Source organism: Gymnoscopelus microlampas, assembly GCF_963454915.1.
Source record: "Gymnoscopelus microlampas genome assembly, chromosome: 11".
Taxonomy (NCBI): Eukaryota; Metazoa; Chordata; class Actinopteri; order Myctophiformes; family Myctophidae; genus Gymnoscopelus; species Gymnoscopelus microlampas.
In genome coordinates this window covers 43,149,984-43,175,041 of record NC_139948.1, presented here as the reverse complement: position 1 = coordinate 43,175,041, position 25,058 = coordinate 43,149,984, and the positions used below count along the sequence as shown (strand labels likewise).

Below are 25,058 nucleotides of genomic sequence, written 5' to 3'. Positions count from 1 at the left end.
ATTGTAGACAACTGCAGTCCCTTTCACTGTATCTGTGTGTGGCTGCCCTCTTCTGTCTCTGATCTACAACCATCTAAATAATAATACTGACCTGAGGGGGGGGGGGGGGGGGGGGGGGGGAACGTCTGGATTACAATCATCTGTTAATACAACCAGTGACTACTAATGTCTGACCTGGACTAGACAAGACCAACATAACCCAGAATGCCTGCAGTTATATTTGAATGTTTTGTTACTTGATATTGCAAAGAACCTCTTACATGCCCCAATCAACAAAAGAGGAAAAACATGAGTTACAAATAAACATTGTTCTTCAGTTTCAAATGTATATAAAAATGAATCTATAGTTTCCGTCTTGTCTGTTTTCTCTTTTTTTTTTTGGGGGGGGGGCGGGGGGCGGGGGGGGGATGAGGTGTGCCTGAGGCCACAGGGGGTTGGTTGGTTCGGTTGTCTCTTAGTCTTTCAGGGTAATGCGGGTGGAGGAGGAAGTATTTGTCTCATGCTTTTGAGTTGGCTGATCATCGCTGCTTGAGCAGCGCTCTGTACATGGCGAAGCCCAGCACGGCGCATACGGTGGCGCCCACGCTCGCTCGGAGCCAGAATGTAGAGTTCTTCACGTCCGCTTGAGCCATGTGCCTATGTGTGAGTGAAGGGGAGAGAGGGAGAAAGAGATTAAGAGAACGTTAAAAAAAAAAAAAAAAATCAGTTGTAAAACTAAATTGGGACCAGTTGCCAAATGACAAAACAAAAAGTCCAGTTCTGTCTCAGATGGAAACCTCCTGAAACAAAAAGGTGCTCATAGCGGGGTCCATTTCCCATGAATCAAAGGTTTTCAAAGAGGGAGTGCCTATATATATATATATATATATATAGATCTAGATCTAGATATAGATATAGATATAGATAGATATATATTTTGCCCTACATCACAAGGCCTTGCTTCTCCAGCATGAAAACTACTACTACATTTGTTTCTGTTACACCTGCTAGGCAACAGGCTTTTCTTTTGTCATTTGGCCTGGGAAGCAGGATGAAGCACAGCGAAGCAGCAGGGGTGAACAGAGGAGTGATGTTGTCTGTGGGACGGCGAGACAGAGGCAAAGAGGCCAAAGTTCTAACCGAGCTAATATACACAGATGGGCAAAAAGAACAGAGGAAACTTTTCAAACCTTTGCAAAGGAATATTCATATCAGAAACACCTCTGCTAGGAAACGTTTCCTCTCATTTCATGCCAGCTGGCTTATCTTTAAGACCCTTTCGATGTGTCGTTCAACAATAATGACATTTTTCAACCCCTGAAAATATGTTAAAACAGTGTATTTTCTGCATCATTTTTGACAACAAGTCATTTTTCACAACAACTAAAGTATAACATAGCTGTGCACACTGCAGACTACGATGAAGTGATGGTGGAAATGAGGAAATGATGTAGCATGAGAGGAATGATGAGACTGAAAGAGCATTTTACGTACCCTCGGTAGCTCAAATGATAACTTTGCTCAGCAACTTTCCATACCAGCAGTCCCATATACATGTACTACATTGATACCTGAATGCAGCCAAGCAGACGAGCCAGCCACTCACTTGTACTATTTGTCACCGGCAGTACCTCTCTTGAAACAAATGCCACCAACACAGACATTAACTGTATATATAGCCATCTTAAAAACACAAATGTGATACCAAGCCTCACTGCGAAACTTCAGCCTATTGGCATCAGCAGGACCATACTGGAGTCACTATGTCAATGTCCATTCATAATATATATCTAAACTTTATTTCAGACACAATAGGTCAATAAAAAAATAGATACAAAACAGACAACACATAAATAGCTTGAGTACCAGACTGTTTTCACTCCATTAAGCCCAGATCAATTTTTAAAAATTGCGTTCTTTTGTAGGTCGCTTGTATAATGACGTGGTTGTATTTGTATTGCTGTATATTGTGTTACAGTATATGTTTATATTTGGTCCTTTCTCAACCCCATTCACAGACATTCATATTGCAAGGGTGTGGAACTGGGTGAATCAGCCAGTTTAGTGAACAGACCATAACCCTTGTAGAGAGAGCGAGTCCCTGGTTTGAATCTGACCCCCATTTTGACACGCATGTCTCTCCTCTATCTCTCTCTCTGCCTTTGGTTTCCAGTCTCTTTAACTCATTCACTGCCTGAATTATTTCTGGCCGCGTTTGCCCACTGCCAAGATTTTTCATTGGAAAAAAAAAGTACTCAGGAGCCGAGATACAGAATGTTTAAGTTTTAAGTTAACAAGGAAGTGGATGGGAGTCTAGATCTTCGAAAAATCACATCTCCTTGGTCTTTGGGTCTTTTTTTTAATGGGACAAAAGTCGTTTTAGTCGTTCTAGGCAGTGAATGAGTTAAACTGATCTATCCAAGCATAAAATGCCAAAAACAAAACAAAACAGAAAATGTGCCACACACTTTTCTCTACTTTGTGTTAATCAATCTTTCGGTCAAACGGGGACCTTCATCAGGAGCCAAGACATACAAAAAGTCATGCAAAAATGTCAACGTCCATGTACGATATGCTGTTGAAGTTGCATGATGTGAACAGACATTCACATGTAGCGATGACGGTATGGTCCTTAAGAAAGCAACAAAACTGAAATAGTCAATAACACAATGAAAGCAATTCAATAAAAAAAGATGACGTTAACGAAACCTGGGGGAAGTTGGACCATTTCCTACAGGACAAGTGAAAGTGCACTGCAGACTATAAGTTAGTTGCACTTCTCCTCTTATATCAATTAAATGAGTCTGTGCTAGTCATCATCACCATGCTGCAGTCACTCAAAAATAAACAAACATACAATATGTACACACACTCGCTCTCCCACACACATACCAGCGCACACCGCCTCTCACTAACATGTACACGTTCTCTTGCTCCCTTATAGATATATAATGTTCTTTCTCTAAAACGAACCCAGGGTGCGACAGTAATACATTTAATCGATTATAAAAAACGAAATAAAATCAATTATCGATTTTACCAAGGATAATCGATTTTTGGGGGAAATGCTTTAAAAATAGCAAAAACAACCAATCTACTAGGTGACAACGTGTCACTCTGCGACAGGTTCTGAGCTTGTAGATCGGCTATTTTCACATTCTATGAAAAATCTAGTCTTTTCACGTCGGTTAGTTGATATATAGAAAAATAAAACAAATTATGAAAAAATAAATTTGATTAATCGCTAAGCAAATAATCAGTAGTTGCAGCACTACAAACCCACCCCACACACACACACACACACACACACAGACAGGTGTCCTTGGCCCTGGCGTCTGCAGTCTGTCTTTACCTGTGTGGAGGAGGCTGGGGTGGTTTATCAGAGGCCTCCATGTAGATGGATTCCTCTACGTGGGAGATGGCTGTAACCTGATGACTCAGGCTGAAATCCTCCTCAGCCAGCAGGTAGGACCCCACACCCTCCACCCAGCCCCGCAGCCTTACAGTACACGCACAGACACGCACACGCACACCCACCCAACACGGGCAAGGACAGAATACATACACACACACACAGACACACACACGAATACAGTAGGCAACGTCAACCTCCACCCAAACCCCCCTCACCTGACAACACAAACCATGAGCCCAAATCAATTCCTGGTCAAATAAAACAGCATTCGACAAAACACACCGTGTCAGCCAGGCTAATACACACCTCATTTACACAACGACTGTACACACCGCATGGCAGCCACATCTGAGGGCTGCTCTGAGCACATGGTTATCTAATCAAATTTATGTCTGTTATTTATGATGGCTGCAGGGTTTGTTTTGGGCTTTTTGACAAATGAATGACTACCATCCGTAATTGTGGATTGAAACTTGACAGTATTTTTCTTTTCTTTTTTTGTAACCGTTGCACTACGTATTGATCCTGTACATTTAAAGACTATTTTCAAGCTACAAGTGGTTTGGACTATTGAACCTAACTTATGAGGGGAAGTAAATGTTCTCTTATATCAAGGTTCGTGGTCAGAGACAATATCCAGACAACAGTTACCGGTAGTTGCAGTCAAGTAATTTGATTGGTCAACACTTTCCAACAAGGTTCAAGGTTTCTTTAGTTATTGTAAAGAAAACATGGTATAGTTCATCAGAAGAACCATGATATACAGTAACGGCACTGGAATGTTTTACTGTAGCATATAGTTCTGATCGCTCGGCTAGCTAACTAGATATTATATTATGCTGCTTAGTAATATTTTCTGTGACACTGTATAAAGTTAGGGGCTATAAATTGGAGCAAAATATAAATACAAATTCACTAAATCCAAATGTAAAGCAAGATAAGCACAGATACGTTTTCTGAGGGCTATTCTGCTTTTTGTATTGAGTATACACTACATTAAAGAGAGATAGAATAGACAAGATACAGGGAGGGAAAGATAAATGCAACAGATGACTCGCAGATGACTCGATCAGCCGCATTAAAACCCATGTTGTCATAATGTAGGTCTGGGTAAGAGCACGAACTGGAGATTTAATGTCTAGTGCCTCCACATTGTCCCAACTGTGAATCCTAACCCGTGCAAACAGGTAACAATTACTAAAAATGCAGAACCTAATTCTGGGCCAGCCAAACCCATTTACAGTAGAACTGCTGTCAATGTGGTGTGTATGACCTTATACTTCATTAAATGACCACTCTGAATGACAAAAACATTCTACTTTTACCTGAAAAAGTGTCAATGCGAAATGCGCCAAAACGTAATTTTTTTTAATGATGTGGTCGTTTTTACAAAGTATAAATTAGCCTAAAGTTTAGTGGCATGCTATTAATCATTAACTCCCGGAGGTTAAGAAGACATCACCAGGACACGGCAATAACTGGGCATGTCTGGGTGCTCAACCTGAAGATTTTACTTTTGTTTTGTTGTTGTTTTTTCCTAACCAAGCCATTGCAGGCCTCATAATCACTAGGTGAATGTAGCAGGCCAAATCCAAGAAAAAGCAGTTCACGCACGAAATAACTTCATTCAAAGTAAGCCATTCAACACTAAAGTATTATGCCACCACCCTTCCCCTTGTATAAACATCAAGCACTACTACTCTGCAGCCTGCAAGGGACTGGCACCTACCCCCTACCACCAACAGATGGCGACATCACGCTGAGGACCAAGGCAAGCCCTTGTGGCTAGTACTGAAAGCCAGTTAGAAAGATACTGTATGAGGCATGCAGAGATAAGGGATGGGACGATATGAAAATTACACGTTACGATTAGTGTGGCAAAAATAATTACGATACCGTGATAATCAAAATATGCTTAAAACTCAAAATGGTACTTTTGTTAGCCACTTGAACGTCCCCATTCTGGGGGCAACGTTCGCCAAAAGTTGCCGATCTACAAGCTCACAACGCGCTGTGAGCTTGTAGATCTGCTATTTTTGGCAAATCGATTTGTGTAGAGTGAAATGAGAGTGTACCAAATGCGCTCTTTACAGGGTATAGAGGTTCCAACTTCCAATGGTACTGAATTTGCAGGTCAACAAAAACAAATTCATCCTAGTAGTGTATGACGGAGGACACTTTCACGATAAATTAAAATCTCTGCGATACGATTATTGTGAACGTTTTTTTATCACGATTAACGGAAATAACGATTATCGTCCCGTCCCAAGGTGATAAACAATTGTATAATCAGCACAGGGTGGACACATGCAGTATCAGCACAGGGTCGACACGTGCAGGAAGAAGAGAAAAAGAGGCAACCAAACATGCATGTGTGAACACCTACAGAGAGGGGAGGGAAAAACAAGAACAGGAAACGGTACAACATGGAAGAACAGCATGGAATTAAAAGGGTGATTGGTGGGTACAGTTATAAATCATCAACGTCAATGTTTTGATTTCGTATTTCATGCAAACACCAGACAAATCTGTTAGGGTATTTTGGAGTCTAAACTCACAAGAGAAGACAATAACAAAGGCTGTCACAACTGACTGCAATTAAAATGTATTAAAAAAGTGCTCTAATCAAGAAGCTCACTGGCTCTTGTAAACATTGACGAAGGCATCTAAGACATTAATGACTTTTTCAAAAGTAAAAACACCTATCTTGTGGGTTTGGACTCTAGTGTAAGAAATTGAATGAGATTAACTTCCAAGACTGAAAACGTCACAGGCAATCATTTCATGCACTTTGTTTCTATTATTGATGCAGGTGGTCAAATAGCAAAGAGACATGAGTGCAGTATGCACAAGAAGATATTAAAACACTTTTATAATGATTAAGGAAATCACAGAGCCAAACATGTAGACATGCAGAAATCAATGAGGGTTTCAGCTCGAGTGTGACAAAGCACAAACCAAAACTACAGAGCTGTGGTTTTGCGTTTCGTTCACTCGCTATGCAAACTATGCAGCTTTTTTTTTTTGCAGTGTAAGATTTACGATTTGCATATCCACCTCAGGTGACATCTAGGGGCAGATGGCTTTCTACTTTGGTTTAGTCCCTGGTTACACACGGTTCCTACACTTGGTTTTATAAATGGTTTCCATTTTTGTTAATTAAACTTGTTTTGCCCTGAACACTGAATCTATTCAATGGTTTTGATATTTTGATAACCATTCAATGTAATTATATTAGTGGCTGGACTACTATGACAATTAGCCATAGTATGGAGGCTTAAAGTCTGTACAAACTACTTTTCCATGTCTTTGTGCAATTCTTATATATTTCCAAGTCTTAGAATGATGAATTGGATCATCCATATTGTTCCAGAGCCAACGCAGAATCCATAAACAACTCACTGTTTTTTTTTTCTTTCAATTATTTTTACCCCCTTTTCTCCCCAATTTAGTCGTTATACCAATTGATTCCTCCCCACACACATTTCTGTGTTGTCACTGCTGTTGTATCCTACTGACTCACCTGCCAGTGAGGAGCCCCCATCAGGAAGACGTAGAGCCTTCGTCCTACCCCTCCCGCCTAACACTCCCTGGTGACAGGTGCCCCCCCAGTCCGTAGGAGTACGTGCAATGACCAATGTCACCCACCCCGCCCAGCTTTCCTCCCCCCAACACGGACCAATTGTGTTCGTGTAGACGCTCGACAAAGCCAGATGCACCACGGTGGATTCAAACCCACACCCTCCGTGGTGGTGGGCAGTGACTTTACCACTGCGCCACCCGAGCGCCCAACTCACTGTTTTCTGATTTAACTATTCTAACTATTGTATTATTTCACAGACATCCAGGATCCTCGCTATACAGAAGTACAACCCCTTGCCTGTCTGCTCTTCATAACAAAAAGGTTAAGTAATAGGGTTGGGATCCTTTAGGATTTTAACATACCCTACGATTCCCTCTTAACGGTCCGATTCCTTAACGGTTCCCTTTCACGATTCCTGTAGGGCATAGATATTCAACTGGCGGCCCGCGGGCCACGTGCGGCCCGCGAGGAGCTTCCTTGTGGCCCCTGGCCATATTCCAAATTTTCATAATTATTATTTATTTTAACTTTGATTTATGTTATCAAAGTTAAAACAGTACAAATTATTTATCCTTCATTAGTTCTTGAAAGGCCATCTTTCATTGGAACTTAACTTAGAACCTTAAATAGAACCGAATTAGACCGAATTAGACCCAAAAAAAGGTTGATTTATATTGGTCAAATAGAACCGAATTAGACCCGAATTAGACCGAATTAGACCCGAATTAGACCCGAAAAATTTTGCAAATTGTGTGCGCACATTTGCGCTGTGTGGCCCCCGACTCCAAGTTATTTTACAGTTGTGGCCCCCTGCCTAATCTAGTTGAATACCCCTGCTGTAGGGGGTTCCAAATGAACCCTTACAGGTCTGTAACTCTGAGTGTGTACAAATGGACCCTTACGTGTCCATTTGGTTCCATTTGTTGAGTTACAAATGTGATGGGACCGATTCCGGTCCCCTATGTGAACCTATGTTAAAAATAGGTAAAATATCCCATGTACAAGCTCACAACCCGTCGCAATGCGACCCGTTGTGCTGTGAGCTTGTCGATCGGCTATTTGACCTAGTTTTGAATTTTCGGCCTATAATGACATGCCTATAATGAATAAGTAGTACGTGAGTTTGAAAGTGGTTAGGACATCGTGCAGTATTCATGCAGATTCCCAAACATCACCGCACACTGTTCCCTCACCTGGCCAGTAGCCGAGGTGTTAGCTCACGCAGTTTGGTCAGGCTGCCCTTTGTCAGGCTGGACAGAATGGAGGTGGGTGGGGTGGAGCTGGGGCAGAGACCAAGACACTCAATCACAACCTGATCTAACCCCCAGGGACACTCAATCACAACCTGACCTAAACCCCAGGGTGGCTCTCAGCTTATCAGGAGGACGTGGCCGGAGCCTCAGCGCAGCACCTGGTGCGGCCAGGTCAAATTCCTCATAATTTGCTAAATACATTTTTATTATAAACCAATAAACCCTAACAGCGATTAACTGGACGGCTACGATTGGACAGCTGTACAATGGTGATACCCATTTGGACTATTTTAGAACAGCTATTCTGCAAAAAATGAATCTTCTGGAAATATCAAACCCCCTGCAGCCAGTGGAATTATTATTCCACGTTCTCCTGTTCTTTGTAGTGGATATGCAAAGTAAACCAGACTAACAAGTAGCATTAAGGGACAGTAATGGAGCTTTTATTATAACTACTTAGTGTTAAGAGAGAGCTCATGTTAGAGAGGTGGCTCTGTGGCCCAAACCCATGGAGCAGGCCACTCCAAAGGATAGAGACAGAGAGAGGAAGGTAGAGGCTATGTTAAACCACTAGGGGGCGATCTCTAGGTAATAATGGACCTGTTGAAAACGACCCTGCGGAGTTGAGCCTTAATACTGTGCAGTAGTTCCGACTTGAGGAGGTTCTGAGACAGGCAATAGGTGCACCTGTTGCAGGTGCACATGCAGCGTAGACGGGCATGGCTGCGGAGAGACACACATAGACACACGCACGCACACACATACACACGCATATCCCCAAACATACATAAATATGCCTACATAAAGAGAGGTCAAAGACTCGTCTATGGTTGACAAATGTTCAGCCAAATACCGGTCAGGGAAAAGAGAGATCATGTTCAGAGTAGAAATAGTATACTGCTGCCATTAGCTTGTTCATCCTTAAATATTACTTTCATCAAAGTAAATAAAAAAATACAACAATCAACAATTAAAAGATCTGTAAAGCACCTTTGCGATCACAGTCAATTTAATGAGAAATATAGGAAAGGAAAGCGACAAACAAAAAGGGGGAAAGCGTCAATGAGACCAGGCTAACGCTAAGGGTAACATGTAAGACAGTTTAATACTAAAGAATAAAGACCTCAAAGTTTCAGGCTATATCAATGCACTGAAAACATACTTTGATAAATATTTCCTCTCTGTAGCTATAACTGACTGTACAATCATTGCGTTGTAGACACTCGATTGAAACTCTAGTTTGATTCAAAGTCAGCGCATGCCGGTTGCTGCCCAGATAGTGTGCTGACCACATAATCGCAATGTTCGATTCTGGCTAGAGACCTGTATTGGATCTCTGCCCTAGCTTAATTTGCTGATACTCAACACTATCCTGTTTAAATGAATGACATGCACGTCATTTATCCATTTAATGTTTAAAGGTAGGGTAAGTCATTTTCTTTGGTTAAAATAAGTGTTAAATAGCTATATATTCTGATGGTACTCATTGGTATAGAGTGTTTGTTCAGTAACAGGAGTCTCCATGTCTCGCCAGCTCTTTTTAGCATTTTCAGGTCAGGATACCAATTTTATCCGATTAGGATATAGAACTCAGTCAGAATACAGATTAAACAAGTGAATTGGAAGTGATGACACACATAAATGAGCAGGCAAAATTGGAACTGGAAAACTATAAAAATTAAGCTGATAAATGGGTACTCTTTCCTGGTTGTCTGAAATGTTGTCACCTACCTGAAAATGATTTATCTGTTTATTAAAGAGCTGGAGAGACAGGGAGGCCCCCTGTGACTGAACAAACACTCTATACAGCAATGATTACTATCAGAATATAGAGCTTTAACCTTTTTAACAAATAACGTTTTGTTTTAACCAAAAAATATCACTAACCCTAAGGCAGAACTTGGCCATGAACAGAGCTACTCCTGTTGTGGTGGGTTATTCGACTGGAAGCCAGCCTGCTCGAGTCACATTACGGAGCTGACCAAGTGATTTCCTCTAAATCCCTGCTTTGCTGCAAAGACGCGTTACTCCTGCTCCACATCACACTGAAATCTAATGGTCTTAGCATCGCACATAAGAGGATTTGTGCAGTTGTTAAGCCAAGATTAACAGGTGTGTCCAATTTTGTTCTCATTAATCTACTTTGAAGTGTAATCCGATGAGAAAGCTTTGAGGAGTTAATAAGTCTCTCCAGACTCCAGAAGCTGGATGAAGTCAATGGACTGGACTGGCACAATGTCAATAGCTAGCGTGCACACGCATAACGGACTAGGGAGCTTTATTGTGAGACTTAACAGAGCTACGGTATTTATGCAGATTTCATCATGAACGCCTTGGCACAATATCGACGTGCAACCAAAAGGCCAAAGATAACAAAGCAATCTCTATTGTGCTGGAAACTATCAGACAAGTACACCCCACTCAGAAACTGCTGGGATTCCTGAAACCTAACAGCCTCTTTCCTAATTTTACTGGCTTTTTAAAAATAATGTTAACCTGCCAAATGGACCAGGTAGAACAGTCGAGCTTAATCCGACACAACCAAAAACGAACCAGCATTTTTGTCAGGTGTTTTCCTGACTACGTACATCATCAATGGCTGAGGGCAAAGCTTCACTGCTAAATAAAAAGGCCCTGTATGCCAGGACGGTCACGCACAGGTGATGATGCATGCAGTGGTATGTACAGTATACACATACAGTATGGGAGTCTCCGGTCAGTCAGAAAGGGATGAGAGATAAGAAAAGCAGGATAAAGGGTAAGTGAGGGCAGGTTACGGGAAGGTTTACTACTCACGGGTACATGGCCATTGTGGTGAGTTTGGTATAGATGTCTTTGCCGGGCGCGTCTACGGTGTTGCAGGTGAAAGGCTGGGGCGGGTGGAGCTTGTGCTTGCGGCAGAATGCCAGCGGCGCGAGGTGGTAGTGCTGGCGCACCTCATGGAGATCTGACTTGCTGGCGATCACCATGCACGGTGTCTTGCTGTCCATGAAGTATTGCTGCCAAACACAGAGCGTCAAATGTTACTCAGGAAAGCCGAAAACCTTTCACTTGGCAGCGTCATGCAACTTGGATGCAATCGTACCTTTTTTCACTCTTTGTTAATCGTTGCAGAGCCACGTGTTAAGGTCAAAACGTAGCATTTCAGTCCGTTATTGTCCCTTTTTGGGGAAATCTTTTCTCCCATAAAAAACAGACACTGTATATTCAAACCACTGGCTAAACTGGCTGAATGAGGAATGCTATATACACTGTAAAGGCCTTAAGTGTTCATTTAAGAGTATACAAATTGGAACCAAATTGGGTCCCTTTGATTCATAAACAATTTAAATGGACTTGTCACTGAAAGCATACCATGACGACGTTCTTAATGTCAACGTCAATCAGTCTGATGAAGGGCATGTAGCCCGAAACGTCACAGCAATTTTAAGGGTGCAATACATATTTCTTTAAATGGAGCCCATCAGTGTGCGAGCATTTGTTCATTTGTCGACGTTCTTGATGCACACACCTTGTAGACCTTGGCGCAGTAGTCGAAAGAGCGAGGGTCGTTGACGTCGTATACCAGGCAAACCACGTCACATGATAGATCTGCATCTGACAGGAAGTCAAAATCTGGCATCACCTCATGGAGCTGGAGTGTGCGTGCCAAAGGGAGGTGAGAGAGAGAAAACATTTACAACACAGCACAATACTGCAAGACGATATGACTGTAACAGTGATCTTAACCCATTAAGACCTGGAACTGTTTTAGATTTGAGCTAAAAAGCTTTATTTTACACTTTGGCTATTCAAAAATAGCAGATATACAAGCTCATAGCGCGGCACCGAGTGCCACGCTACGAGCGTGTAGATATGCTATTTTTGAAAATTCGTGAAAATGTGTGCAAATCTTTGAATATATATATTTTTAAAGCGAATATTTTTAACTCAAATCTTTGCTTCTGGGGGGTCCCTGGAACAAAATATTTTGATGGGGGTCCGCGGCCAAATACATATAATTTGGGGGGTTCTTGACATGAAAAAGATTGAGCACCACTGATATAGAAACACACGTTTTTCAGAAAACTGTTGGGATTTAGGAGACATGTAGAATCGGCTTCAGGTCTTAAAGGATTAAGTGCAGATACCCTCCCTGCCTGCCCTTACCAGTAGGTACTTCTCCTGACCATAGACATAGGTGGTGCTGATGGCGTAGAAGGACTTATGGTCTTCTCTGATCCTCCTGTGCCACTACGAATGAAAAAGAATCAACATCAAATCAATTATACACATCCATTATAGCCTCCTCCACCCTCATCTTCGCGTTACCTCCATAGGCAGACTTCACTTGACACAAACATCAGCCAAAACTCAGTTCCAAATCATCCACGTTGGTTGAGGAGTGAGATGGGCTGTAAGTTAAGTGCAGCAGAGATGTTCCGTGCGTATTAACATTAGTGTCCCCAACTCCTTATTCTGGGCATGTCATTGCCAGTGAAAATGGCCAATCTACGAGCTCACAGAGCTCACCATGATTATATTTCTGGCTTCTGTGACGATTTCTTGATGTCCCTTCATTTTGTCCTTCAGCCTAGTGTCTATGGTGGACCTAGTCATTTTGGGTGTGCTTTTTTTGGAAGGGATACATCCCCGGATAAATCCTGGTGACTTTTGTCCTGGCGGCAAAGGCACTGATTGGCTCGGTTGTTTCTCCAACCTGCGACAAGCCTTTGATGAGGGCAACACCACCGTTGAAGCTTTTGAAGCTTATTGTAAGCGTCTGCTAAATGACTGTAATGTAATGTGTTCACATTAGTGGCAAAAAAACTACAAAACGTTAATTGGTTACTGGCAAAAATGAGTTTTTCTTCCATTTACAAACTGGAAGAGCAAATGTTGGGAGAGAAAAGGGGAGTAGAAATGGTGTAACAAAAACATAAAAATTGTTTGATGCTTCAGTGCGTCATTGGTGCGCTTAAAAACATTGAGCGAGCCACCCAGTGGGCAGTTGCAACTTCCGGCAAGTGTAGCTTTGTAGCTTCATGTCGCCAGCTTCCATTGAAAATACCTTGAAGTCTGTTGCTTTGTCGCCACTAACGTGAAGCCGTGAACAACGCATTAATTACTTGGAGTTATTATGTTTCATGCGGGCAGGATGAGCGCAACTAGGTAGCAAACAAGGATTCAGGAACCAGGCAAGAGTCAACATTTAAACGTCATTGAAATCCAGAGCCGTGGTGGTGTGGCATACAAGGGATCTTAACAAACGTAAAATAAAAAGAAGCATCTGTGCTGCCTGCTGACCTGCAGGTTCCTGCCCAGGAAGGCTTGGAGGAAGCCACTCTTGCCACTGCCCCGCGCTCCCAGGATGTTGCAGCGGAAGACACTGCGCTGCGTCTGCTTCTTCTGCAGGTCGATGCGCTTGTTTCGCGTTACTGTGGAAGAGGATTAAGACACATTTTCAGACAATTTTAAGCAATAATTGAATATGAATGAATAATAAAGGTAAGATAAATTCCAACTATCTGGGGAGAAAAGCTGTATGCACATCAAGCAATAAAGGTTGTTTTTGAACAACTCGATCAGCTCAATAGAGGTCCCCGGCCTAAACCCTATATTATATTTCTTTTGTGTCTATAATGACACGCCCAAATTAGGGAGGCCAGGTTGAAAGTGGTTAATATTGGTACAATACACATGCATTCATTGGACCGAAACATGATTCTGTTATTGGAACTGCCCTACTGGACAGGACAAACACCATTCATAATGGAGGACTGGCATGTCCTCTTACCTGTGATGGCTGCTGCTTGGGACTCCTGCTCATAGATGATGGAATATCCCAGGTAGCCTAGATACTCCAGACTGCGCTGCACATCCAGGTATGTCGTTAACCTGGAACAGAAGACACAGGGCAAGCCATAAGTCCCAGAAAGTATGAGTGGGTGTGCACCTTGTGTTGTAGTGATGAGCGGGTCGGGTTTTTTCATGACCCGCCCCGCGACGGAACCCAACCCGCCTCAACCCGCCCCGCGAACCCATATATAAATCTATGGCTCAACCCGCCCCGCGACCCGCGATTTTTTTTTTATTCTGTAAAATCATGGTCAGAAAAGAATCCCCAAGTATATTCAAACTGTTTTATTGTTATTATTCTTATTCTTATTAGGAATACAGACAAAACAAGAGCATGTGATTATTTTTTATTTTTTTGCGTGTGAGAGCGGCTGACCCGCTCACCCACAGCCCGCATAATTGCCTGAAATTCTGACTCGACCCACCCGCGCCGCGGGTTGACCTGCGGGTCCCGCGGGTTACTGATCGACCCGCTCATCACTATTGTGTTGTCATTGTACATAAATCATTGAGATTGAGATTTATCCAATGATAAAGCACATGTACAGTATATAATGCATCATCTTTGACACATTTTGTATTGTGTGTGTGTGTGTGTGTGCGTGTGTTCCTCTCTTACGTCCACTGAGAGAGGTATCCTTGGTAGGTGATCCATCCCTGGTCGTTGGTACACACGGTGTTGTTGACGTCGTGACCCCAAGGCATGTGGGGAAACACCTTGAACAGGTCCTTCACCTCCTCAGGCGACAGTGCACAGTCTCTGTCCTGAACACACACACACACACACATTTTTTCCGTGGTCGTTGAATTACAGAATAGAGACCATGATATGACTTCTATACTCAAATCATAAATATTAAAGCACATTCTTGACTCACTCACTTTGTCATGCTTGTCGAAGACACTCTGGAGGAAGAGATAAGCGTTGTGGTTGAGCTCTGTGGTGCAGTCTGGGGGGACTTTGAGCCTGGTATACAGATACAGACAGGGTTCCATTTGTTAAAAAACAAGAGAAATATGACAGTGGCCAAACACAGTATTGCAGGTTGCCTTTAGATCCCATATTCTGAGAGGACATTGAGCCCTCGTTGGCTAAATGACCAGCCAATGAGGAAAAAGTCACGCAAAAGGACCAGCCAATGGAGAAAAAGTGACCACTAGCGAGTGTAGATATAGACCAGGTTTGGCAACCTGCTAAACAAAAGAATGACCAGGGGGATATCAAAAACAGAGGCATGGATTCCCCCCTATCCCCCCAGAACATCAAACCCTGGATACAGATACAGTACAAGCCAACATTCCTGATCAACACAAAGTCTCTCTGAGGCTAAACTGCCGTTAACGTTGGGACTAGGTGCCTTAGTACGAGTCACAACACATCACCAGCAGCCTAATCTCTCAGTCTCAAGACAGATTCAGAGCTCTGCATCTGACTCAAGGGAAAGGAAAAAAACAACACGATGGGTTCCCAGATTGCCAGCAGCCAAATGAATAACAGTGCGACAGTGAATCACTTAAGGATATTAAGCAAACAGCAGCAGACGTCTTGCAATGGAGTAAGGCAATTGCTATAAACAGGCCTAACTCAAGTACTCAACAGTCCATACGACTTAATTTCGAAAGATGATGAGGTATTTGCAAGAGTATAAATGCATTACACGTACAGCAATGGCATTACACATGCAGTAGTGTTAACAGTGGTGGCTGCAGGTGGTTTCAGCTGTAGTCTGTGCCTGCTAGGGCCCCAGTTGCAGTTTCGTAAGCAGACAAAAAAAAGATATTGAGTGTGATGATGATGAAGCCATTCATTCTAAACACAGGCCTTACGTGTTGAGGGGAAATTAAATTGTATTCTAATATTCTTTTTATTTCTATTTATTATCAAATACGAGGTACCACAATGTACTCACTACTCACACTGTCATGTATGGATGTCCCCATGCTGTGTTTTTGCCCTCGATCTAAGTAATTTAATGTTAAATTAAGAGACGGGGGAGCTCCTCCGTGGGTCCGTAATTATCAGAAACTGAAACGGGTGCTCTTTGGAGAGGGTTCATTTGTAGGTCAAGGCATTTAAGTTCCTTCCCTTTGTAGTAGGCTGACATCAAAGCGAGAGAATCAGGTGAACTAAAAAAGAACACGTTTTGGCCTTCATCAGGGTCAGCCACGGACCAATAAAACGCTTTTTTTACTTCACTGAACGGAGCGCCTACTAAGTAATTTAATGTTGAGTATACTATGATAGAGGCCCGATCCAATCTTCATAATTTCCTAAATATGGTGGCACAGTGCAGTAAAGAAATAGTTCAGTAATGGTGAACAGAATGCTTTCTTTTGCATTATCATTTCTGCTATTTGATCATGGCATAGTGTGATATCAAACCCAAATATACATATATATAAATATACATTTATCTATTCCTTTAAAGATACTAAATCCAATCAATTTTGGGTTTTGATGCCTCTCGCATTGCAGCCATTACCAGTGGCTGCTTGATTCCTTTGACTTTCAATCACTAACTTTTAAATTTACAATCCGTCATGTCAATGCCTTATAAAGTGTGCCGAGACTCTCTCGCATATCTCTCCTGACTCTCTCTACTGCACAAAGTGCTCCATCTAACAATGAGAAAAAGAAAACCCTGGCGCGGCTCACATGGGGAACAGATACTCCTGTGTGAGTTCCAGGTCGTCATCGTAGCCGAACCTCCTCAGCACTGTCCAGGTGGTCTCGTGGCGGCCTCTCTGGATGAACAGTGTGTGAAGGAACAGAAACCCTGCGGTGTGCAGAGGAGATCGGGGTCAGGTCATTCACACAGGGAAAAACGTGACCATTCTGAAGTTATGATGTTGTAGAGCAGTGTTTCCCAAACAGTGGGACGCCGGGATCCATTTTTGTGGGTCACAAGTAAATATCCCTTTTTTTCGTATCCTACATTTTTATTTATTTATTATGAAAAAATAATTTATGAAATGCAATTATGAAATCAAAGACATTCTATAATTGTAAAAACATCTTTGAGAGGTAGTGAAAATAACCGATTGACAAGCTCACAACTTGCAAGTACGGCTATTTTCACTAGTTTGGGCGCCGGGGAGACATCAAATTTCTCTTTTGGGTCTCGAGCTAAAAAGTTTGGGAACCACTCTTGTAGAGGACGTGAATGAACTGTGTGTGTGTGTGTGTGTGTGTGTGTGTGTGTGTGTGTGTGTGTGTGTGTGTGTGTGTGTGTGTGTGTGTGTGTGTGTGTGTGTGTGTGTGTGTGTGTGTGTGTGTGTGTGTGTGTGTGTGTGTGTGTGTGTGTGTGTGACCTTTGAGTGTGAGTCCGTTGTCCTTGACTCCATCGTTCATGTTCCTCCTCACCACGTTCTTCACATCCTCTAAGGCCTGGGGTGCCAGTGGCGTGTTGAAACACGTTCTCTACATACACATGGAGATACGTATATAACACACCTACTGTACCACATTACATCACATAACAAACTGACAATTCATCTTGCTAAATGTCAGACAGCTACGGCACAGTTCCTCCAACGGAAGTGCATGTATGAAGTATGTGATGTCATATAAGGACATAACCCTTAAAATTATAATATTTTTCGAGGTTCGTTTCAGGTCTAAACCTGCCTGATAAATCCCCCCAACCTCCTTTCAACACGTTTTTTTTTTTAGGTGTGAAGCAAATCAGCAGGTTCTTTCACTTGTGCCACTGGCCCAGGCTCACACTCCTGCAGCCAAAGTACACACACAGCCAACGTACACACGTACAAGTCACACTCGGAGGATATAAAATCAAGAAGTTACCTGGAAGAAATTTAGCTCATTGTCATTGAGGATGCCATCATTGTCCAGGTCGGACACTTTAAAGATTCGAGTCAAGGCCTTGATACAAGAAGGCTTCATCTGCAACACAGAAACACATAAACTACTGGGCGGCTACACAACACAGAGCAGGTCACTCAGAAGTTAAGCAATAACTTAAGAGAGAGAAAAGGGAAATTGCAGGATAGTGATACAAATCGATAAATTCCTGTAAACACAAAATTGATTTAGGGAGTGCTCTTGTAAAAGGACACTCTTTGGTATTCAAAACAGTAGAGTGGAACCCTGGATGTCATGGCCACAGCTGTTTCTCGTGATCTCATTGGCAACTGAATTTCCCCCGCAGGATCAATAAAGAGTAATCAATCTTCAGGGCTCACCTCCTTCTCCTCTGGACAGTACAGGGGTCCAGTGGGGTGCAGAACAGCCTTCTGGGCGTAGTAGAAGAGCTCAGAGATGTTCTTCAGGTTTTTGGCAGAGCACTGAGAAGACAGGAGACATGTGGTAAATAGAAAGTCCAAAGTTAGCCTCTCTATATAGTAAACTTTACCATACAGAGATTTTATGTATGCTTTATAGTAGTTTAAAGATAGAAACTGCAAACCGAGCTATAGCACACACTTCTTTATTGAGGAACAAATAAGCCAACATTTCGTCAGGTTAATTGACCTGAAGAAGATTCACTATGTATCAAAATGTCGTATTTGTTCCTCAATAAAAGATGTCTGAACAATTGCTCTGTGTGCTGGTTCTATCTTTAAGCTATGCTACATTTGTAACATAGCACCCACAGTTGAAGTGTGCATTATCAACACTTCATAATGTTTTACTTAGTATGTCACACAGTGAAGGTGCACAGAATGGACAACCTTGCTCTTTGGTCCGTACTAAATTAAGCTTAATTGAAGCTTGGCTGCTGAAAGGTGAGGAAGGGTGGGAGAAAACAGGACTAAGGCTTTGTGTGCACCAATGTGTTTTTTTTTCTCAGCGCCCATCTAGAAGTGCTGGATGGGCACTTCCAGTAGGAAGCACTCACCATGTAGGCAGAGTGATCTTTCAGCTGAGAAACTGGTTGTCAGGCAAAATCTCATAGCAGAAGTAAAGATGAGAGTACTTGCTCTGGGTGAAGGGAAGGCTTGTACGGACAGAGGATGGACCCGCCTGTCTATATTGGTAAATAAAATTGTATTGACAAAGAAAAATCTCAGCGAGTAGTACCACTGTACTTGTAGGACGTTGATAGCTGGTCTGTTGTGGTGCACCCCTCTTACACTGTGATTGGACAGCTATTACTTAAAAGAGACTGTGACAAGACCCAAAGTTGAACATTTTTCAACTCTCTGCAATCACATAAACGTCAAACTTGCACTGCACAGTGCAGTATAGACCCTCAACACCTCGTTGTGCCGTTGCAGTTTGTTTCATAGTGTAAATATGCACCGTTGAAAACAGTTCTTAATACACACTGGCCTCCAGAAAAATACTTTGGTGGACACAAGGCCTAAGAGGTCTAAGAGGACTTTGGTGTTATCTGATTGTAAAACTGATTGACACGTCACTGACACAGTGACGTGTCTCTATGTGCATCCGTCCCCAGGCACTCACCACTCTGTGTGCGTGTGCACATGCTTTTGCGTGCATGTGTGTGTACACATTTGCTGCCTCACGTAGTCCCCATCTCCTACTTTTAGTCTGGTAACTAATCCAGCAGGGAAGCGCCACCAATGAAATTTCACATAACACGGAGGGGAAACTTGAATTTGACACAGCTTCCTCCATTACAGTCTTGCATCTCAGCAGTAGGTCATGGCCTTAGAGCACAGCCTTCAGTAACATAAACCCATTAACCAGTCAGTCAGTGGACTGTAAGAGGAGTCGGTACTTGCTGGCCTGCAGCCCAAGCAGCAGCCTGGGACCTATCTGTCCTGCGCACCAGCCCTTAGCCGGTCGATGCGCCTGGGTCGGATTGTGAACGGGGCAAGGCATGGCAAACCAGAGTCGTATTTCATTTGTCATTCATTTCATCTTTCACAAATGCTTCATCAAAGCCTGCCTCCGCAAAGTTGTTTGCGACCGTTCCCATACGGGAGGTGCGTACGTGCAAGTGTGTGTTTTTATATATAGCAGCTTACCTCTACACAGGTCTCAATGTCCTGGTACTGATTCATGATAGGTAGGATGGTCTCCATGCTACTGTGTTCCACCAGGTCTGACTTGTTCCCCACCAGGATCAATGGCACCCTGCAAGTAACACCTCGTATTAATACATCACCCTCCTATTATATTTTCTCATTCTTTTATTGAAGGGCTTATCATTAAAGCCATTCATACTATTGCTTCCTGTGATTTGCCTCTAGGGCAAATCCAGAGTGACAAATCAAAACCATGTCTAAGCTGCAGTATAACCCTTAAATTATGGCATTCAGGGAACATTGAAGCCTATACATATAGATAAACATATATCATAAGTCATAAAAATCTCAATTTCCAAAGTGTGTTCATACATACAGTAGATACAGGTCAGATATTTTTGTTGCTGCCATATAGCAACTCACTCAGTAAGTGAATATTGGACATAGCATGGATGTCTGTCATGCTTTTAATTCTATTTACAACCAAAAGGTGATAACTATTCTTTCCCACTTCTACTTGTCCTGTAGGATAAGGTTACATATACTGTATATAACCTTGATCTAACAATCTCAGTCCTCAATGCACTACTATTCATTGTACAGGTGAGTTCTGTAATCTGCACGGACTGCATTATTTAGATGCTTGCTGTCTGCTTGTTGATGATAAGCATGTTAGATATATGCTAAGTTTGTAGTCCTTAATTGTAGCACTCTATTACTTGACTGTTTAACTTATTGTTGGTTGACGTGGGTTCATTCCGCTTACTATTTTGTAGTTTGTAAGATGCTCTGGATAAATAGCATCTGCTAAATGCCTTAACTTGTAACTGTACAGTAAATTGTTCCCCTAGTCCCAATCATACACAGGATATGTTTACAACTTATTTGGCAGATCTTATAACATCTGTTTTTGTGACTGAAGGTGTCAGACATTGCTAATTGTCATACTATGTGCTGTACAAGATAGTGAGTCAATATCCAGCTCTTGCATGAAACCCTGTAAAACCTGTTGCTGTAGTCATAAGCTAGAATCACATGAACTAATATGCATGCTCTCTGTTGAGGCAAGTTTACCATTGGGACAGAACTCATAGGCATGTGAAAACCAGGTCAGTAGCTGCCTTAGCAAGGCATACTATACCATGTAAACATAAATAGGACTCAATAAGTCTCAAGAGAGTTCCAGCAGCCCAGCTGTCATTGATCCACGGGGAACAGACAGAAACATGCATACACATACGGTACACACACACAAACACACAACTACGTGACAAGGTGACATAAACACACCTGCTATCCTTGTCCGTCCTGTCATTTATGAGGGGAATCCAATGGCTTGTCACCTGTGGAAACAAGACACCACAACATAAAGCACTGTAAGCTGGCACAGATATTAATGACCAACATACCAAAGTTGTGTGCTTAATTTAATTTGCCAGACAGGTCGACAATGATTCACCAACATATTCATATTGTAAGTCAGACACACTTTAATGAATATTTTAACATGTAGCAGGATGACCGGGTTAGTCAGATTGATAAACACTAAGCTCACCTTCTCAATGGACTTCTTGTTGTTTACTGAATACACTATGCAAATAACGTTTGCCTGTAGAGAGGAAAAAGACTACATTAGCCCGAACAGTAATGTACTTTAAACACACACCAGGGATGAGTCTTTTGGGACAGAGGTAAGGTTATGACAAATTCCGACCAACCTTGGATATTTCTTGAAAGAGCTGATCCTCTGACTGTTCTGCCTCTGTATAGTCAATAAGGGGAGTGAGTGGAGAATTGTACGCAATAAACACTTCCTTGTAAGTTTCAAACATTCACATTCATTCATTACACTGTTGTGCATCTATTATCTAGACAGAGGATATATACTGATTGATTTCTGCCTAAGGTGTGATGAGGCAGAAAGACGTGTTCGTGGTATGGCTGGTTTCGGTTACCTGAGTAGTCTACTATGTGTGTAGGGACCCTCTCTGGGGTGACGTCAGCTGGAATGGTGATCTCCTCAGCTCGGAGGGGAACCTGGAATACACCGAACATCGAGGGACATCAGAGAGGTCAATTTCTTACCATGAAGAAAAGCATCAAACTGTATGAATGAGGCATCACCAAAATGAACAGTTTGATGTGAAATAGCCATGACGCATTTTCAGATCACACACCAATAACAAACATTTAGGTGAAAATAATGCATTGTTTTCCCTCTCTGCAAAACATTTCAAAAGAATTCAGCACAAACTATATATAAGTGGAAATGTACAGACCTATCTTAAGAACATTTCAAAGCATTCTGTTGATCCATTCATAGTTACCTCATCAGGAAACTCCTCGCTGACCAGAGACATGATCAGGGACGTCTTCCCCACCTTGGCTGTGTAAACACAAGACAAACCGGCATCAGCGAGTGCACTATAATTTAATTATGACCTGAAGTAATGCATATGTTGTAGAGAGAAGGGGACATTCTCTGACCTCCCTGGTTAATGTCATGAGTGACAGGGCACAGATAAGACCTCCTGGAGAGGGTTACATATGTATGTGTTGTGATGGCTAAGCGTCAAGGTGTTGGAGAGTATATTGACTGAGGCTGCAAACAAGGAAGGTGGCAGGGCTGGCATTTTTTTTATACCTATCACATCCCATGGGGGAACTTCAGTTTTCAGCATCCCCCAGCTGAGTGCTGCCCACAGAGGAGTGCGGATCACATCCCATGGGGGAACTTCAGTGTTCAGCTTTGCCCAGCTGAGTGCTGCCCACAGAGGAGTGTGGAGGGGGGGGGGCAATTAGGGGTTAAGTGTCTTGCTCAGGGACAATTCGACTCATTGCTGAGGGCTGGGATTGTACCTGGGACCTCCGGGACCTCCAAGACCTCCCGAGTCCTAGACTCCTAGTTGGGCTAACTAACCATTCAGCTGTGGCCGTCCGTACATTGTGACAGACTTTACTTTGACACGAGTAATTCTAGTGTTATTGTGTATATAATGCTGCAGTGGTATTGCCATGCCTCTACAGTACATATATCTGCATTAGAAAACAACATTACATTTGCTCTACAATCCTAAAACAGGCTAAATGTTTTGGTCTCCAACCTGCACTAGCAGTATAGTATCCAACGAATGTGATATCCAATGACGTGCATGTTTTAAATATCGTTCTTCAACCCCTAGATCTTTGACGACACTGCACTTTACTCCAGCACACAACTGGGGGGCACGTAGCATTTTGGCCACCCCTCACCGCCAAGCATCCAATGCTAGCAGCAGAATCTGGCTATGTAGGCCATGCTGTATCACCACAACTGATACAGTATATAAATAGTACAGACAAACATACACTGGAAAGAAAGAGAGCAACACACCAGGGGAGGGTATGGAAACAGACCAGGGCAGGGGAGATCCACCACCACAGCCTTTGATGTGACATTGCTGAACTTCAGTCATGCAACAATTAAGTCAACATATATGTTTGACACATGATCACAACTTCTGATTCAAATTCATAATAACTGTGTTGGGTCTACTGAGAGATTAATCTGATCTATTTGAATTTTTATATTCAAAGCTATTTAAGCCATTTACACTTCACATTAGCTTTAAATGTTACAATGCAGCTCAAAGCATGGTTTAATCGTGCTGTGGTGGGTGGTCTAATAACCTGCCTGAAATGCCTATAATGTTAAACTGCTGAAACCGAACCCATGATGACATTGTCTTGTGGTGTGCTGTCATTAACACCTTTAAAGTACTATTTTGGCAATCAGCACCAGATAAAGGGCGACACTGCAAGTTATGTATTCCAATAAATGAAAATACATTAATAACAAGTAGATGAGATCAGGGTGTGATGTTATCATGACATGATGGTACTCGATGAATACACAGGACCTCAATGGAAATAAGCCATAGGCTTTTTGGGGGGTTATCCTTTTAGCATCTTTTTGTATAGGTCTTGAACTGCTGTGCTGTGCTTTTTTTTTGCAAAGTGTTAATTAAGTATTCAATCAAAAAAAGTGTTGGGCTGTACATTTCATAACAATATACGGTTACACAATTTGATTGCATGTGCTGGAAGAAAAAAAAACATCGAAATCAAATACCCCTCCTATAGAATGATGGTGTCACTTGCCTTGCCGAAAATAACAGATCTACAAGCTAACAACGCGTTGCACCGCGACGCGTTAGCTTGTAGATCTGTTATTTTTTGGGGGGCAAGCCAAGCTACATCCTTCCTTGCGCTAGTATGTAAGAGCTATTAGCATCCTCGCTAACACATCAGTGTGTATCATCAAATCATCTATTCATTCCACCCGGTTTAACTTACGTTCCCCCACCAGCAGTATCCTCACGTCCTTCCTCATGGTTTCAACGTTGTTTCTTCCTCCACACTGGTCTTAGATCCTATCCTTTCATGTGCTTCTTTCTGGACGTTTTCTAATCCGTCCTCCAGTGCACTAACTCCGGCCTGCGCGCTGCGCTCACACCGCTGGCTGTCTGGATGTCACACAATCTCTGGTTTAAGGACAAACGGGACGAGGGGAGGTTTCTCTTTAACTGTGGGCCTCCTTTTCCCACTCGTTCCTTCCACAACGCGTGACTCTTCCACCCGGGCCAGTGAGACTTTAATTAAAAGCCCTGGTTCGTTATTAGTATGATGTTTATAGGGTCTCTTTGACGAACTTTCAACGGCATTTCGCAGAGGATTGTTTCAAGCTCGCGCACGCCTGACCTCCGGTCCACCGCTACCCGGCAACTACGGCGACACGTGAAGGACAAACTTGATCCTGGTGTTTCAAAAGAGGGGGGGGAAATAAAAAATGCCTTTAGTTGCCCTCTGGCGTTAACAAAATGAACTGTGATTTCATTACACATTATAATGGCCATGTGATAACCTAACTGTTAGTTTATCATGTAATCTCATGATAATATCATGTAATCTCACAATAGCCAAATGGGAAGAAAATACCCCTGTTGTGTTAGGTCATAACACAACAGGGGTATTTTCTTCCCATTTGACTATTGTG

At 42.5% G+C, this 25,058-nt stretch overlaps 1 protein-coding gene across 6 annotated transcripts; it reads right to left on the bottom strand.

Annotated features, from left to right (window-relative positions):
• Positions 1–398: 398 nt before the first annotated feature.
• Positions 399–24,782, bottom strand: rhot1a (ras homolog family member T1a). Of its 6 annotated transcripts, XM_084072314.1 has the most exons (21): positions 24,359–24,782; positions 22,351–22,409; positions 21,979–22,060; positions 21,742–21,785; positions 21,579–21,632; positions 21,314–21,366; positions 20,024–20,132; positions 18,272–18,373; positions 17,874–17,972; positions 17,381–17,489; positions 16,725–16,845; positions 14,951–15,035; positions 14,688–14,833; positions 14,007–14,107; positions 13,517–13,647; positions 12,380–12,463; positions 11,742–11,864; positions 11,027–11,229; positions 8,831–8,953; positions 3,332–3,478; positions 399–636 (listed from the first exon to the last, which is right to left on the bottom strand). In XM_084072314.1, the coding sequence occupies exons 1-21, from the start codon at positions 24,393–24,395 to the stop codon at positions 519–521; spliced, it is 2,130 nt and encodes a 709-aa protein (XP_083928440.1). In that variant the 5' UTR covers positions 24,396–24,782; the 3' UTR covers positions 399–518. The 6 variants fall into 6 exon arrangements, with proteins under 6 accessions (XP_083928440.1, XP_083928443.1, XP_083928441.1 ...); XM_084072315.1 differs by lacking the exons at positions 399–636; positions 3,332–3,478 and adding an exon at positions 3,712–5,776; XM_084072316.1 differs by lacking the exons at positions 399–636; positions 3,332–3,478; positions 8,831–8,953 and adding exons at positions 3,712–5,776; positions 8,171–8,257.
• Positions 24,783–25,058: the final 276 nt, after the last annotated feature.